Below are 17,070 nucleotides of genomic sequence, written 5' to 3' on the forward strand. Positions count from 1 at the left end.
AAGAATGGTAGTTTCCATGTACCAGGCGCATATGTGCTCAGGGCTCTTGTGTATGGCTGTACAGGTTGTTCTCTGCACAAGAGAGTCTGGCCAAAGGGGCAGACTGGGGCTGAAACTCACCCCCTGCTCTGTTTGCCAAGCTTTGTACCCTGGTGCAAGGCTGTGAATACCTGGAGGCAAGGATCCCTTTTTCTAATTTGACAAAGACACCGTATGAGCTATCAGAGGCCTTGTTAATTCTTTACGTGTATTACCTTCTCTAATCCTCAAAACAGCTCTGTGGGCTAGGTATTGCTACCCTTACAGATCAGGCAAGCCAGGCCTAGAGAGTTCAGGTCATGTAGCAAGTGACCGTATCACTTCGTAAGTGATAAAAGTTAGTATTTGAACTTGATAACAAAACCCATCTCTATATCTGTAGGCCAGTACACTGGGCCCATTCCTAAGTGCTCAATAAGTGAATCAAAGAAAAATACATAATCATCTGACTTTTACCCTAAAAAACATGAAGCCTCAAGGCTGTGGAGCCCCTTCTGAAAGTTGTCGAAAACTCCAGTCGATCAGGAATTTGGAGCACTGTCTTTCAGTGCTCCAAACTCTGTGACTTTATGCTCAATAACTATTTCAGTAGGTCAATTTCCTCATCTGAAAGTTAGAGAAATATTATCAAGGAACATTTCTCACAGTTGTTTGCGAAGTGTCTGTGCATATGTGATGATCTTCACATCAACCATAGGAGAAAGGCATTACCATCTCCCTTTTGCTCAGAGAGGTGAGTGACACGCTCAGGGTCACACAGTGAGTAGGGCAGAATGCAGACCTGAAGCCAAGGCTCCCAACTCCCATGCTCATTCCTGCTCCTTGCTAAGTACCTTACAACTTTTGGAGCACCTGCAGCCTGCCTGGTAGCCCAGACAGCACGAGCACACATGCAAATCAGATGACACTGGAAGGGGACATGAATTGTGTGACCACACTAGGCTGTTTCAGAAGATGAGGCAGGAAGAAACACTTCAGAAGGAGTCTTTGCTTGGCTCCCATGCCTGAAAATAAAACTCCTGCCTTTGCAGGAGGTGGGGTGGCCCAGGTTACAGCCTTGGGTAACATAAGGCTTTTCCAAAGCTGCCTCAGGAGGGGAGGATGACCTGGGAGCATTTAGGGGCAATACACCTGTGATGGGGTTCAGTTGGCCCCTCATCTTTGGCTGGGACCAGGTTCAAAGGAAATACCATCTGTGGAAGTGCTGTGCAGAGAGGTGTGGTCCAAATGCAAAGTGCTATTGTTTTTCCTCCTCTCTGTGGATCTCAGAAGGCTGATTCCATCTGTGTTCAAATGACAGACTTGCCCATCCTGTGATAAAATGTGGGCTGCTCTCCCCACCCCAGCTGGGTGCTTTCCAAAACAAAAACATGCACAAACACATGCACTCTGTCCCTGCCTCCCCAGCAACACACCACTGTCTCCAGTTCTGCCGACCTGCTCTGTGCAGGTTGGCTAGCCCCCATGTATGACGCCCTTCTGGGCTGTGGGCATGGTACTCCTTGTGTGGGGGAGCATCTGTAGATGGCAGGGGAGGAAGAAAGATACAGACCTTCCAGCGATTGCCACATTCATTGCATAAAACAAAAGTAGTCATGGGCTCATCAGCACTGCGTGTCTGCACCTGAGAGAAAACGAGAGAGGGGACCAGTCGTGAAGTCACTCCCCTATCTTGGACCACCCGTGGCTCCCACTGTCTATAGAAGTAGGTCCAAATCCCAGAAATTGGCACCATTATTCCCACCCCACTTTGGCAATTCCCTTATCACTAAGAACTCCGTTGTGTATACCTATATTTTCCTCTCCTCTCGAAGATTCATCAGGTCACTCCCAGCATCTCACTGGCTCAACCCGACCTTTGCACTCTCACCCTTGTTAAAGCTTCTGATGTGATTTCTCCTCGCTTGCTTCAAGGCTCATCTTCTACTGGAAATACTCTCTGACTCCCTCCCAAACCCATCCTATTAGATGTCCCTCTCTCAGAACTGAGTGAGCTGGAAGCACCCTTAGGGTTCATCTAGTTTGTTCCTTATTTTACAGGTAGAAGAACTGAGGCCCAGAGGGGAAAAGGCATTTGAAGATCTTTGGGAACATTTAATGTTTTTTTCTAGTTTCTCATCCCCTTAATCAAACCACGCAGATGCAGAAACCAGGCTTCCCACAGCAAATCCCTGGCAATTCCGGATTTAACAATTGCTGGTCTGATTTTCTACAGCCAAACCTGGATGGCCGTGACATGGAGCAAACTGTTACTATGCCGACACTCAGCTATGCAGATGTCAGCTGGAGTCTGTGCAGTGGGAGGGAGTCCCTCAGCTAATGAGTGTGCCCAGCAGTGGGCCAGGAGGACATTGCTTAGCAGAGCCTTGTCCCTGGAGAGCAATGATCCCTGAGCCAGGATAACACTGGGGTCTCTCTGTGGAGAGAGAACTTTGTGAATGGGCATTTGACTTCCTATGGGAGTCACATGGGAGGCACATCCTCTAAGGGGGAATGTGCTTGGAAGGGAGCAGAATCTCGCACACGCATCCCCAGATTCCCGAATCAGAGTTCTGGGAGGGACTCCTGATGACTATTCTGCTGTAGCCACAGATCCCCGTGGGCAAAGTGCTCTGATAAATCCTGATTGATGAGTAGATAGGAGAATGAATAGAATGCTAGAATGACAAGGCACCAATTACAATATAAGAATATTGGTGCCCCAAGGGCATACTATGTGCACCCCCAAAACAGGAGGAGGGTTTAAGTCTCAGCGAAGAGGCCTCCACAGCCTTCCACGGCACCCCATGCCAAAGCAGCGGTCTTCACCCTTCCGACTTGGGACTAAAGACCTTAGGCTTTCTACCAAGGTAGCTGTATTGCAGGCAGAAAGGTCTGGATCTGGGTTATTACTATCTCTGCCACTGACTATATCTTTGCCACTTTAGACAAAGCTGCAAAGCCTCTCCTCTGCCTGTGTGTAAAGCGAGGGAGCAGAGTTTGGATTGCTAAGTTCCCTTCTAATCATCTGTGACTGTCCAGAAGTTCTGCGTCCTGTGAGTCTGGTCCCTCTTAATCTTGCTTCAGGGCAGGCTAGAACATGCTGGCCAAGCATCACAGACACATATCTGGGTGATTCTACATGCATCTTTACTAGAGGCCATGGATGTATCATGTTGGTGTACCAAGACTTGCCCTTCTCTCTGCAGCCTAGAGTTGCCCTTCTCTCTGCAGCCTAGAGTTTGAGCCCTTTCTGCCCTCTGGCTTGTCCCTAAGATCACCCCTACCCCACTTTTTTTTTCTTTTCTTTTTTTTTTTAGAGCTATACCTGCGGCATATAGAGGTTCCCAGGCTAGGGGTTGAATCAGAGCTGCAGCTGCCGGCCTACACCACAGCCACAGTGATGCATGGTCCAAGCTACGTCTGTGACCTATACCACAGCTCAGAACAACACCAGATTTTTAATCCACTGAGTGAGGCCTGGGATTGAACCCACATCCTCATGGATACTAGTCGGGTTTGTTACCGCTATGTTACAGCGGGAATTCCTCCCTAAACTCCTCCTGGTGCTCCACCTCTGTGCCCCTGTAGCTTCCTCCCCAACCCTCATACCTGGTTATAGGTGCAGTTCTTCTTCTTGCATTTGCTGCACTGGAAGAGGTCAGTGGTGGTGCCGCCCGTCTTGGCCATCTGGTGCTCACGGATGGCCTCTTGGGTCATGGCGTTTCTCAGTTCCCTCAGCTCATCACTGGCCATTTCCTGGAGAGAAATGAATCTGCCCTTCAGGGCCAGGGAGACCCAGGAACCCCACCCCACACCCAGTTTCTACAAAGCCTGAACACAGAACAGAGGAAGGGGGAACATGCTGGACTGAGTATGAGGAGCTGGACAGAGGCCCAAAGCTCTCTAGCTGGGAGAAGGCTTTACCAGAGGATCCTCATTCTGCCTTTGGGTGGAAGGTCACACCCTAGGGCTCTGACTAGGCACGTACAGGAGAGCAAAGGCAAACAGCTTCTGCCCAGGATCAACACTCTTGTGTACCTTTGGTCAGATCTGGTGCTCATAACGCCTACCAGGACCTTGGATACCTGCTTGAACCTCCCTGCTTGAGCTGACTTGCCCACTTACTACCGGATATATGAAGTTCCCCTTGTCCTTCCAGTGTGGACTTGACTCAGAGCCAGTCCGAGCTATGATCAATGCCCAGCCACGCCATTCCGCCTGGTGGGAACCTTGGTCTCAACTATATGACCCGTTGCTACCCCCACCCAAGCAGGACTTGAAGCTCCTGGTTCACACAACTCGGCTCCCCTGTGACTGGTTGGATACGTCTTTTTCTGTAAGTTCCTACAGACAGAGCCTCTTGTCTCCTGGCAGCTCACAGTTGACCTTCAGTGTATGCATTATCTAGGTCCTTCCCTCTTCTGTCCATGCCCTTAGCCATTTGACTTACCTTGAACTTCTCCCAGAAGAAAGCAGAGAGGGGAACACTCAAATTGGAGAGAGCTCTAGTTAGTGTCGACTTGGGGAGAGGAGGATGGCTGAAGCTGACATGAAAAGAGGATTTGGCACTGGCTAACGTTTTAATTATTGCCATCCAGCCTGACCCTTAAACCATGGAGAACAGCACTGGCACAGAGGGCAAACGATTTCAGTGTGCTGACTGCTGCCTCATAACCACTTGGGCTTCTTGATAAAGTGCAGATTCCTATGAATCCAAAACTCTAAGGGCAGGCCCAGGAATATGCATTTTTACCAGTGCCCCAAAGTTATCCCAGTGTATGCAAATGTGTAAGTCCTACTGTATCAATTCAAGGACTATGTCCCAAGCAATGGCAGGGGTATATGCAAAAACAAGTCAACCCCAGGTCATATAAGCAAAAAGCAGCTGACTTTAACGTTGGGGGATTTTCCAGAGCACAATATATTTGTTCATTCAAAATGTATTATATGTCAATTTTTCTTTCTTTTTGGCCACCCCATGGTATATGGAGTTTCTGGGCCAGGGATCAGATCCAAGCTATAGTTGTGACCTACACCACAGCTGCAGCAACACCAGATCCTTTAACCCACTGTGCTAGCTGGGGATAGAACCTGTATCCTGGTGCTGCAGAGACGCTACTGATCCTGCTGCACCACAGCGGGAACCCCTCAATTCCTTTTTTTTTTTCTTTCTTTTTTCCTCTCTTTTTTTTTTTTGGTAAGTTCCTGGGCCAGGGGTCAAACCCATGCCACAGTAATAACCAGAGCCACAGCAGCAACAATGCCAGATCCTCAACCCACTGTGTCATGAGGGGGAACTCCTGGATGTCAATGTCTTGAATGCCTTTAACTATACTGATACGCTGGTAAACTGGCTTTGGCCATAGGGGTGGCCAACTTTGTAGCATTTACCTATTTCCATGGTGTAAACCACTCCCACCACAGCCGATTTCAGGTTACTGATGTGATATAACTGAAGGCAAAGTTGGGAATAGCTTCACATAATCATCTCTCTTGAGATGGCAGGAACTGGCTCCAGCACAGCTTTGCTTCCAAGTTCTAAGGAATCAGATATATTTGTTTCCTGTCCCCAGGTAATGCTAATCTAGTAGAATAGCCAAGCATTTAGACAAGATTGCAAGATCATGTAGGAGGGACTAAAGCAAAAGTATACAAAGTTCAGGGAAAGCCTGGGGGCAGGAAGGCTCATTAAAGAAGCTGACATTTTCATCAGTCTTGAAAGATAATCAGGACTTCCCAGGGGGAATGCAAAAGATCAAGAAGAACACGTTTGGGGAAGAGTATTTGGAGTGGGTTCAAGGTGAGGAGTATGGAGACGGGGCTGGGGGTCAGACTGTGGAGTGTCTTGTGTGCCAGCCAAGAAACAGAGAATGGTACATAAACTACACTTCAATTAAAATAAAAAAGAAATAGAGAACAGAAAAAGAATCTATCCACTCCCCAGTCCATGTACCTATTTCTTCCTGCCTCATTTGAAGGCAGCATCAAAGACACATGGAGTCAGAACAGTAACAAAAAATATGGCCAAAAATGAGGAAAATAAGGAGATGACACTGCACATGTGGAAGTTCCCAGGCCAGAGACTGAACCAGCACCAAAGCAGTGACCTGAGCTGCTGCACTGATAACACTGGATCCTTAACCCGTTGTGCCATAAGAGAACTCCAGATCAGATATTTTAAATTAAGCAAAAAGATAACCCAGATACACCTGTGCCAAGTTCTCCATTTCCTCCTAAAGCCATGGCTCTTGGTTATTTTGGGTATTTGAGGAAAGCAACGAACCCTCTTCTCAGGAAAATGTACATACCCTTGCTATGTAACACACACACCACATACCCACTATACATTAACCACACACACCATAGGCACATACACTGTATCACACACATCTACATACCCACACCACAAATACATCGAGCCACACCCTTACTGATAGTTTGTGGGGCACACACAGACTCCAGGACCTCAGTGAATTTCCCTTCCCTTCTCTGGGCCACTTGGATTCAGTAGCACTGTAGCAGTGCCAGCTCCAGGTGCTGGCAGTCAGTCCCCTGAGTTAACCCTGGGATCAGAGCCACTCATATCTGAGGGTGTGCAAAGGTTTTTCTAAGATAGAGACTTTGAAATAGATGTGGGAGCAAATCCTCATCTGTCACTTAATAGTTGAGTGTGGCCTCAGATTTCTCGTTCATAAAGTGGGTATAATATGTCCTCTTTTTTCTTTTTAGGGCCACACCTGCAGCACATGGAAGTTCCCAGGCTAAGGGTCAAGTTGGAGCTGCAGCTGTCTGCCTATGCCACAGCCACAGCAACGTGGGATCCAAGTTGCATCTGTGACCTACGCCACAGCTTGTAGGCAATACTGGATCCTTAACCCACTGACTGAGGCCAGGGATAAAACCTGTGTCCTCATGGATACTCGTCGGTTTCTTAACCTGCTGGGCCACAAGGGGAACTCCTAATATGTCCTCTTTGATGGCTCTGCGATGAGGGTTACATGAAATGGCTGGAAAATGGGCCTAACATATGGTATTTCTGGGGAGGGCTTTACTTACACTAACTTTCTAAACACTTCACATGTATTAACTCATTCCCTCCTTCATGAGATAGCTGCTGCTATTATACTCATTTTACAGATAAGAAAACTGAGGCACAAATAGGTTAAGATCACACAGCTAAGTTGCAGAGGCAGAGGTCAAACTCAGGCAGTTTGACACAGCTCCCCGAGCTTCTAACCACTGCACTGCTTCCTCAGACAGGCTTGTTCCCTTTTCCTTCCTTTGCTGACTCCTTTGAACTGGGTCAATCCTTCCTTCCTGTAAGTTCCCTCGGTGGGTCAATCATGGCACCGCTACCTCTGTGTTACACAGATCTATATACATGTCTGTCTCCCCACCATGGAGTCAGAGGCTCCTATTCTGGCTTGGGCACAGAGCTGGGTGATACAGACTGAGCAAGGCAGAAGAGGGAGGCAGATCATCAAGCAGGGAGGGGCAGGTGCTCTGGGGCCAGACAGCCTGGCTCCCGGCATCAGCATCTTCTAGCTGTGTGCATAAGCAAATCAGCTAAGTCCTCTGGGGCTCAGAATCCTCATCTATAAGATGCAGATAGAAACATTTCTTCCTTAGTTGGTGTGAAGCTAGAATTGGCCAATGCACCTAATGCGTTTAGCACAGTGCTGAGTACATGAGCCGTGTTCACTGTGCTGATGGTCCAGAGTCCCCGAGGGGTGGGGAGTCTCAGACCGTCTGGCTAAGGAAGCCGTTGGCTCATCTTCATTGAGTCATAAGCTACTGTCTCCCAGCTGTGGGCAAGGCTGGAGGGGCCTGGCCTCTTATCCCACCACACGGAGGTCCCAGCCTCAGCCCTCACCTCCGCTGTCATCTTGGCAATGAGCCCAGCAGAGATGGCACCGCTGAGCACGTTCCGCCTCAGGCCAGGGTTCCTGGGGTCCTTGAGGTTGCTGATTCGGCTGCGCACGCGGTTCCGGTACTTCATGTCCGTGCTCTTGAGCTCCTGGTAGATATGTGACATGGTCAAGGGCCAGCCAGCCACTCACAGAGGCAGACAGAAGAATGGGGAGATTGTCCCTGATGCCTGAGGAGCCCCAAGGCCACCTCCTCTCCTTGGATTTGCCCAGGGGTCAGGTCCTCTTGCGGCTTCTGACTCCCCAAGTGGGCACTGGGGTCAGGAAATAGTCTCCACAGTGAAAGCAGGTCGTTTCAGGGACCCTGGAGTCAGGGACCCCAGGAATGGGCAGCCTGGGTTTGTCTGAGCCTCATGTGTGACCTCAGGTGAGTCCTATGACCTCTTTGTGCCTCAACTTCCTTATTTACAAAATACAAGGCGCCATTAATGAGGATTCTGTGAGCTGCGCTGCAGGTGACAGTGGCATGGTATTGGGACATGGCAAGTGCTCAACTCTTAGTGTCTAAGATGATAGTGGGGACGATAACCTCTAGTTTGGAAGGGCTTCTGGAAGTTTTAAGTCCAGCTGTCAGAGGAAAACATAAGATCAGGGGCCACGTTTAAGGCTCTGGGAAGCTCTGCAATTAAGAAATCGTTGAGTGTTGTTCAATCTTGGTGTTTCCAACATGTCAGAGCATAGACCCATCTTCCCTCCCCCTCTTTTCTCTAGGAAGACCTATCACCATCCAAGGAGCTTTGGGAATTCCTGATCAAAATTGCTTTTCTCGGAGTTCCCTTAACGGCTCAGCAGTTAATGAACCTGACTAAGATCCTTGAGGATGCTGGTTTGATCCCTGGCCTCGCTCAGTGGGTTAAGGATCCAGTGTTGCCATGAGCTGTGGTATAGGTCGCAGACGCCGCTTGGATCCTGCGTTGCTGTGGCTGTGGTGTGGGCCGGGAGCTGTAGGTAGCTCTGATTTGACCCCTGGCCTGGGAACTTCCATTTACTGTGGGTGCAGCCCTAAAAAACAAACAAAAAATTGCTTCTCTCATTCATAGATGGGGAAACAGAGGCTTAGGAGGGCTGACCCTTGCTCAAGGTCACAGGGCAAATTCCCAGCAGAGGCAGGGCTGGAAGCCAGCCAGACCCCCTCCTACTGCAGTGCTCTCTCCATTCACCCAGTGGGAAGTCACCCCTGGCCACCGGTTCTCTGCCCAAATGCTGCATCTCAGATAGGCCTCCACTCCCTCCTCCCTGCTCTATCCTCTGGAGGAGCTCAGGGAACATAGCCTCATTTTCTTGGTCTCCTAAGCCAAGAAGAATCAGGAAGATGAAGCCTTTGCTGGTAAAAGCCATATACAAGAGAGAGACTGCAGAGAATGTGGAAAAATAGAAACAGCTGGCTTGCTCAAAGTGTGGGAGGGATGGTGGTATTATTTATTTTTTGTTATTGTTGTTTGTACAATAAAAATGTGCAAAGAAAGAATTGCCTAAATGCAAATGAAAGCCAAAAATTGCTTTAAAAATCTGTGTTGGGGATTCGTAGGGGTGGGTATTGGCTTGATATGTGAGGACAACAGGGCTGGCATACTTTCATCAGCCTCTTGCTGAGTCTGTCTCCATTTCCTGAGATCACAGAGGAGGATGAGGTAGGGTAAAGACCTGGGGGTCCCGGACCGTTCCCCTCAAAGGAGCACACATGAGCCCCATGGCTGCCGTGTTAGTCTAGGGTTGCTCCAAAAAGGTCAAATCTTTTTTAGGACCTACAGCATCAAGCCCCCAAACTTCTCCTCCCCCTGACCTCCTGCCATCTAAGAACAAAGAGCTAAAGTACTGGTGCAGCTTTGATTTCTTTCCTTCAGAAGAGGCTTATTTAGTGGAAGGAGAGAATGAGGAGGAAAAAGGCCAGGAATGGAACTATGTCCTGGATCATCCACCTTTGTTTCACACTGGGCTTGAAGGTGGAAGGGACCTGCTTGGAGGGACAACCATTGAGAAGAAAACAAAGATGAAGCTCGTGATGGTTCAGATACCTCGTATTCTGTGTTCCTGAATTAATTGGAAATTATGAAAATGTACTTGGAGAGGCGCCATAGCCAGCCACAGCCACAGTGGATCTGAGCTGCATCTGTGACCTACACTGCAGCTTGCAGCCATGCCGGATCCTTAACCCACTGAGCAAGGACAGGGATCTAACTCACATCCTCACAGAGACTAGTCAGGTTCTTAACATGCTGAGCCACACGGGAACTCTGGGAGCTGTTATCTTCAAAGGAGGAAGAGGAGAAAGGGCTTTGCATAAGGACACTGTCCTCTCTGTCTGGACTCCTTGATGACATCACAACCCAGCTGAGCCCTCAGGTTCTAGAGTCGCACTTTCTGGATTCGAATCCCAACTCTGCCACTACCATTATCTGCATGAGCAAGTGACTTAACTGCTCCGAGCTTCAGTGCCCTCACCTGTAAAATGGGATTCATCAGGGAACCTACCTTGTGGGGCTGTTCTCGACTTGGAATGAGGGCTTGCTCGTAAACAGCTCAGCAAGAGGAGCAGCAGGGGCACAACTTGATAAATGCTAGATAGAATTTAGAAATCTGGTTTGGGGTAGAGCTGGGGCCTATGCCTGGGCCCTTCTGTCCCCCACTCACTGTCCCGGATCCTCTGCTCTTGGGAGACCTGCCACTGGGCACCCCGGGCACCCACGGCCCTGGCACAGCTCAAGGATATGATCTTCGATTTCTGATGCCATCTTGTCACAGTTGATGCCATAGTCCTTGTAATCATCTAAAAGAGATTCGAGAAACACAGCATCAGCTGGAGATGACCTTGGCAGTGAGGCCTGCTTGTGCAGGGGACCCTAACATCCTGTATCACTTTTGCAGTGCTGAGAAAGACCACCTCTCCTTGACCTTGAGAAGCCCTTCCCTCCCTCATCCCCAGCCCAGGCCCCCTCACCGTCCGCCTTCAGGGCTGCGGAGAGCATCTCCACACACTTGTCCCGGACAGAGTCTCCCGTGAGATAGCAGGGTGCCAGGAGGCAGACGGAAGGGGCAAAGGTAGGGCTTGAGGGGCTGCTGGGTGTTCTGGGAGTCTCCACTTTCGATTTGCTGCTGTTCGATCTGAGGATGACAATCAGTAATAGACATCTTGACATTAACCAAACAAAGCATTTATTGAGCACTCTTCTAGATGTTTTTATGGATAATCTCATCTAATCTTCATAAACACCCTATGAAGTAGGTACTATTTTAGGCACTTGACCTAAATGATCATCTCATTTAATCCTCATAACAACCCCGTAAGGCTGGTACTATTCTTATCCCCATTTTAGAGTTGTATTTTAAAGTGCGTTTTAATCTTTTTTGGGTTTTTTTGGCCTGACCCACAGCATGTGGAAGCTCCCAGGCCAGGGACTGAACCCAAGCCATAGCAGGGATAACCTGGATCCTTAACCTGCTGCATCACAGGAGAACTCCTTAAAGTGCATTTTAGAGAAAGAGAGATGCATTTAAAGACCCATTTAAAATAGATGCCCAGGAGTTCCCATTGTGGCTCAGTGGTCACAACCCAACTAGGATCCATGAAGATAAGGGTTTGATCCCTGGCCTCGCTCAGTGGGTTAAGGATCCGGCATTGCCATGAGCTGTGGTTCAGGTCACAGATGCTGCTTGGATCCAGCATTGCTGTGGCTGTGGTGTAGGCCTCAGCTGAAGCTCTGATTTGACCCCTAGCCTGGGAACTTCCACTTGCTGCGGGTGTGGCCCTACAAAGAAAAAATAAAATAAAATAGATAGTCAAAAAACACATGAAAAGATGCTCAACATCACTAATTATTAGAGAAGTGCAAATCCAAACTACTGTGAGGTACTACTTTACACCAGCCAGAATGGCCATCATCAGAAAGTCTACAAACAATAAATACTGGAGAAGGTGCAGAGAAAAGGGAATCCTCTTACACTATTGGTGGGAATGTAAACTGGTGCAACCACTATGGAAAACAACTAAAAAGAGAACTACTGTATGATCCAGCAATCCCCCTCCTGGGCATCTATCTGGAGAAAATCATAATTTGAAAAGATACATGTACCCCAATGTTCACTGCAGAACTATTTACAATAGCCAAGACATGGAAGCAACCTAAATGTCCATTGACAGAGGAATGGATAAAGAAGATGTGGTATATATATACAATGGAATAATATTCAGCCATATAAAGTTGAAATAATGCTGCAACATGGATGGATCTAGATATTATCATACTAGGTGAAGTTAGTGAGATAGTGAAAGACAAACATCATATGATATCACTTATATGTGGGAATCTTTAAAAAGGATACAAAAGAACTTATTTGTAGAACAGAAGTAGACTCATAGACCTTGAAAAACTTCGGGTTACCAAAGGGGACAGGTGTTGGGGGGAGGAATGAACTGGGGATTTGGCATTGGCATATGTACACTGAGGTATATGGAATGACTGGCCAACAGGGACCTGCTGTATAGCACAGAGCACTCTACCCAATATTCTATGATAATCTACAAGGGAAAAAAATCTGAAACAGAATGGATGTGTATATATGTATAACAATCACTTTACTGTACAGCAGAAATTATCAAAACCTCATAAATCAACTATACTTCAATAAAACTTCAAAAAATAAATTAATTTGACAGGTCACGTATCTGGAAACCAGCAGAACCAGAATTGAAACCGAGATGGGTAAATTCTTGTATCGAGGCTCTTAGCCAACCTCTGTGCTCTATTGAGAGGTTACAGAACAGTGTAATGAGGCCAATGATTCTACCATTACCTGTCAAGCACCATGCTAGCTGCGCTCATAAAACCATCTATTCACTCATTCAATAAATATTAGGTACCTATTCTCCAGGTACAGTGCTAAGAACAAGGCATAAAGCAAACAAGCCAGAAACATTCCCTCCCTCAAGGAGCTAGGGTCCAGGGAATAGTGAATTCACTACCACTTAAGAGAACTGGCTTTAGCCATGTGCCAGGCACCTTAGGGGTTTTTTCGAATTTGATCCTCACAACAGTTCTTTGGGGTAGATACTGTCATCACCCCCACAGGCAGAAAAAACAGTTACACCACTTTGCCTGCCTGAAGTTACACTGCCACGATCTGAACCCAGTTCTGTCTGATTCTAATGCCTATGCTCTTAACGCCTATGATACACTGCCTGAGAATGATCCCATTTTGGTTTTGGCTTAAAACCCCACAAATATATATATGCATATATGAACCAGAAGGATAACTATATGTCTTAGTCAGCTCAAGCTGCCATATCAAAATATCATAGACTGCAATGACTTAAACAAATTTCTTTCTCACAATTCTGGAGACTGGGAAGTCCAAGATCAAGGTGTTGGTTAATTTGGTTTCTGGTGAGAGCTCTCCTCCTGGCCTGTACACAGCTACCTTCTTGCTAGGCCCTCGCTTAGTGGAGAGCGAGCAAAGAGTGAGTGAGCTCTCAGAGGTCGCTTATGAGGACACTAGTCCTTCTGGATTAGGACTCCACCCTTATGACCTCATTTAACCTTAATTAGCTCTGTAAAGGCTCTGTCTCCAAATACAGTCACAGTGGGGTTTGGGGCTTTAACATGAAATTTGGGGGATTACAAACATTCAGACCATAATCCCATGTTAATATCGATTAGCTCTCTGAGATGGGATTATGGGATATTTTCATTTTCTTCTTTTGCTTGCACATATTTCTTTTTTCTTTCTTGTCTTTCGGGGCCCACACCCATAGCATAGGGAGGGTCCCAGGTTAGGGGCCCAATCAGAGCTGTAGCTGCCTGCCTATGCCACAGCCACACCAGATCCTTACTTAACCCATTGAGCGAGGCCAGGGATCGAATCCTCGTCCTCATGGATACTAGTCAGGTTCGTTAACCACTGAGCCATGGTGGGAACTCTGCTTGTACATATTTTCCAAGTCTTCTAGGAAGAATGTATCTCCTTTCATCAGGAGAAACAGTTTTTTGGCTTTGTTTTTTGTTTTTTTTAACTTTTGATGATCATGAGTGGTCACTCTGTGCTGATGGCTCAGACAGGAAGCTTCCTGTCTTCCTGTTCTCAAGGAGCTGCCAGGAAAAGGTGGAAGGAACCCAAGTGTCCATCAGTGGATGAAGGGATAAACAAAATGTGGTGTATAATACAATGGGATATTATTCAGATATAAAAGGAATGGAATTCTGAAACATGCTACAACATGGATGAACTTTGAAGGCATTATGATAAGCCAGATACAGAAGGACAGATATCACATGCTTCCACTTACATGAAGTACCTAGAGTCGTCAAATTCATAGAGACAGAAAGTAGAAAGGGATGGGGGGAGAGAGAATGGGGAGTTATTATTTAATGACTATAGAATTTCAGTTTGGGATGATGAAAAAGTTCTGGAGATGGACGATGTAGTGATAGTTGTATAACAATGTGAATATACTTAATACCACTAAACTGTACACTTAAAAACAGTTAAAATGGGAGTTCCCATCATGGCGCAGTGGTTAACGAATCCGACTAGGAACCATGAGGTTGCAGGTCCGGTCCCTGCCCTTGCTCAGTGGGTTAACGATCCGGCGTTGCCGTGAGCTGTGGTGTAGGTTGCAGACGCGGCTCGGATCCTGCGTTGCTGTGGCTCTGGCGTAGGCTGGCGGCCACAGCTCCGATTAGACCCCTAGCCTGGGAACCTCCATATGCCGCAGGAGCGGCCCAAGAAATAGCAAAAAGACAAAAAACAAAACAAAACAAAACAGTTAAAATGGGTAAATTTTATGTTATGTATGTTTTACCACAATTAAAAAATATATATATACAGTAAGTTCAATGAATAAGAGTAGCCAGGAGTTCCTGTTGTGGCTCAGTGGGTTAAGGACCTAACATAGTATCTGTGAGGATGTAGGTTCGATTCCTGGCCTAGCTCAGTAGGTTAAGGATTTGACGTTGCTGCAGGCTGTGGCCTGGGTCACAGATGTGGCTTGGATCTGCCGTTGCCATGGCTGTAGGTCTCAGCTGCAGCTCAGATTCGACCTCTAGCCTGAGAGCATCCATATGCTATAGGTGCAGCCATAAAAATAAATAAATAAAATAAGAGTAGCCAGAAAACCTGAAATTGGCAATGGTAACTAATCTGTTTCATATATTTTGATAAATCTTAATTCATTTGAAATGATGTAATATCTTTTTTCTCATGCTGGGAAAAAATGTTAAAATGGCAAATTTCATTCTATATACTTTACGACTATAAAAAAATTTGAGGGAAAAAGAAGAGTTAAGTGCTGATACATGTAACCAAAAAAACCAGGCTGAGGCTCAGACTCCAACTGTTTGTTGGTCCCTTTTGTTTCCTTGAGAAGAGGGTGCTGGGCCAAGCAATGAGAGGCATCATCCAGCATCCTAGTGGCAGCCTGCACCAATCAGCACCACCATGCCAGACCTTACCTCTTTTTTTTTTTTGTCTTTGCCATTTCTTGGGCCACTCCCTCGGCATATGGAGGTTCCCAGGCTAGGGGTCTAATCGGAGCTGTAGCCGCCAGCCTATGCCAGAGCCACAGCAACGTGGGATCCGAGCTGCGTCTGCGACCTACACCACAGCTCATGTTAACACCAGATCCTTAACCACTGAGCCACCTTACCTTTAATAAGAGAGGTCAAACAGGTCACACTACAGTGCAGTCTGGTCCAAGATATTCAGCAAGGGATGGGGGGTGGGGTGGAGCTGGCCACTAGAGGAGTGGACGGGGAAATGCATTCTTGGCAGAATATCATGGATGTGTGAAAGTTCATGGTTTGCACAGGCAGTGCTGAGGGGCTCAGGGCAGCTGGAGGGTAAGGGTGAGGGAGCTGGAGAGAAAGGATCTGGCCAGACTCAGGCTTGCTAAGGATGGTAATAACAAAAGCCACCATTTACCATTTGTTTGCTATTTATTCCTCTCCTTAACCCTGAACGTCACGAGCTACTGACCCCATTTTACGGATGAGAAGATGGAGCAGCAGTTGTACAACTCTCGCCCGAGCTGTCTCTGCATTACTCTTGGGGTGGGGGCCAGACAGTCAAGCTGTTTCTGCCTTCTTCTCTGGCTCTTCCCAGTCTCCTCTTTCAGTAACCCATCAGGATCTGCCAGCCAGTCCTCATGCTCCTAGGAAAAACTGACTCATCAGAGTTGAAGAAGTTAAGAGTCCCCTCCTCCATTCCACCACATTGAGTCCTTGTGGAAGGGCCCAAAGGGTTGCTGCCTCCTAACTCCAGGGGGGCGCTGTTCTCATTGCCACCTGGGTACCTACTGGAGTTGTACAGTGCACAGCCTGGGCAGCTGCACCAGGCAACTCTGGAGCTACAGATGCACTTCTTCCCTTCAGGAAGACGATGCAGGGCTTCTGAAAAGTCAAGCCCAAGAAACTGTGTCTGACAGTGAGACTGACTGAGTAGCCCAAGCTGCCCAGTGCTAAAAAACCTGGGGTTACAAGAGAGTCCCATCCAACATCTGGCTGAACACTCTTTAGTGTGAATTCTGCCATCCACCTCCTTGTCCCCAGTCTGTGCTGTTTGGCCTGACCTTGGATTCCCTCTGTCACCACAGATACTCTTGGATCACCAGGAGTTTTGCGTTCTCTGGAGCTTCGGGGTCCCTCAAACATGTCTCCATGCTGCCATAGGAGTGGGGTGGCCTGAGGAGGGAAGGCTCTGCTCTTCTAAGGTTTACATTTTGAATCCCCCCAAATTTTGTCTAAAGGGAGTCCCTAGCTTTTATATACTTATTTTAAATGCAGTTTGAACTTTACTGTTCTAAATGGATTTACCATGGATTCTACCAAACTCTGCCTGATGACTGGGTGGCCTGGCAGCAGAACACAGGGATAGAGAAGCTGAGATCCAGCCAGCTCGCTCCTGGAGTCAGATTTCAGAGGGAGGAAAAGGAGGGGGTGAGGGAAGGTTGGGAAGGGTATAAACTCTAGAGTCTAAGGGGCTTCTTGCAACCAAAATGAACCTCCCCACACCCACCCCTGGTCTCGGCCACAGGCTTTCACCTGCACAACCATGACAGCCCCTGAGGTGGTCTCCCTGCGTCCTCTGGCCCCATTACAGTCTACTTGCCGCACAGCAGCCTGGGGGGGCC

The 17,070-nt window shown here is 47.6% G+C and overlaps 1 protein-coding gene across 3 annotated transcripts in view; it reads right to left on the bottom strand.

The window, feature by feature from the left end:
- The window catches only part of TCEA3 (transcription elongation factor A3), a 37,757-nt gene that overhangs the window by 1,866 nt on the left and 18,821 nt on the right, over window positions 1-17,070 (bottom strand). For all 3 annotated transcript variants that reach the window (XM_047792426.1, XM_047792428.1, XM_047792427.1), the window contains 5 exons: window positions 10,888-11,051; window positions 10,660-10,716; window positions 7,895-8,049; window positions 3,631-3,777; window positions 1,592-1,663 (listed from right to left, as the gene is read on the bottom strand). In XM_047792426.1, coding sequence (XP_047648382.1) covers window positions 1,592-1,663; window positions 3,631-3,777; window positions 7,895-8,049; window positions 10,660-10,716; window positions 10,888-11,051 — 595 coding nt within the window. The remainder of the gene's footprint in view (window positions 1-1,591; window positions 1,664-3,630; window positions 3,778-7,894; window positions 8,050-10,659; window positions 10,717-10,887; window positions 11,052-17,070) is intronic.

The sequence above is a fragment of the Phacochoerus africanus genome, chromosome 8 (assembly GCF_016906955.1).
Source record: "Phacochoerus africanus isolate WHEZ1 chromosome 8, ROS_Pafr_v1, whole genome shotgun sequence".
NCBI lineage: Eukaryota > Metazoa > Chordata > Mammalia > Artiodactyla > Suidae > Phacochoerus > Phacochoerus africanus.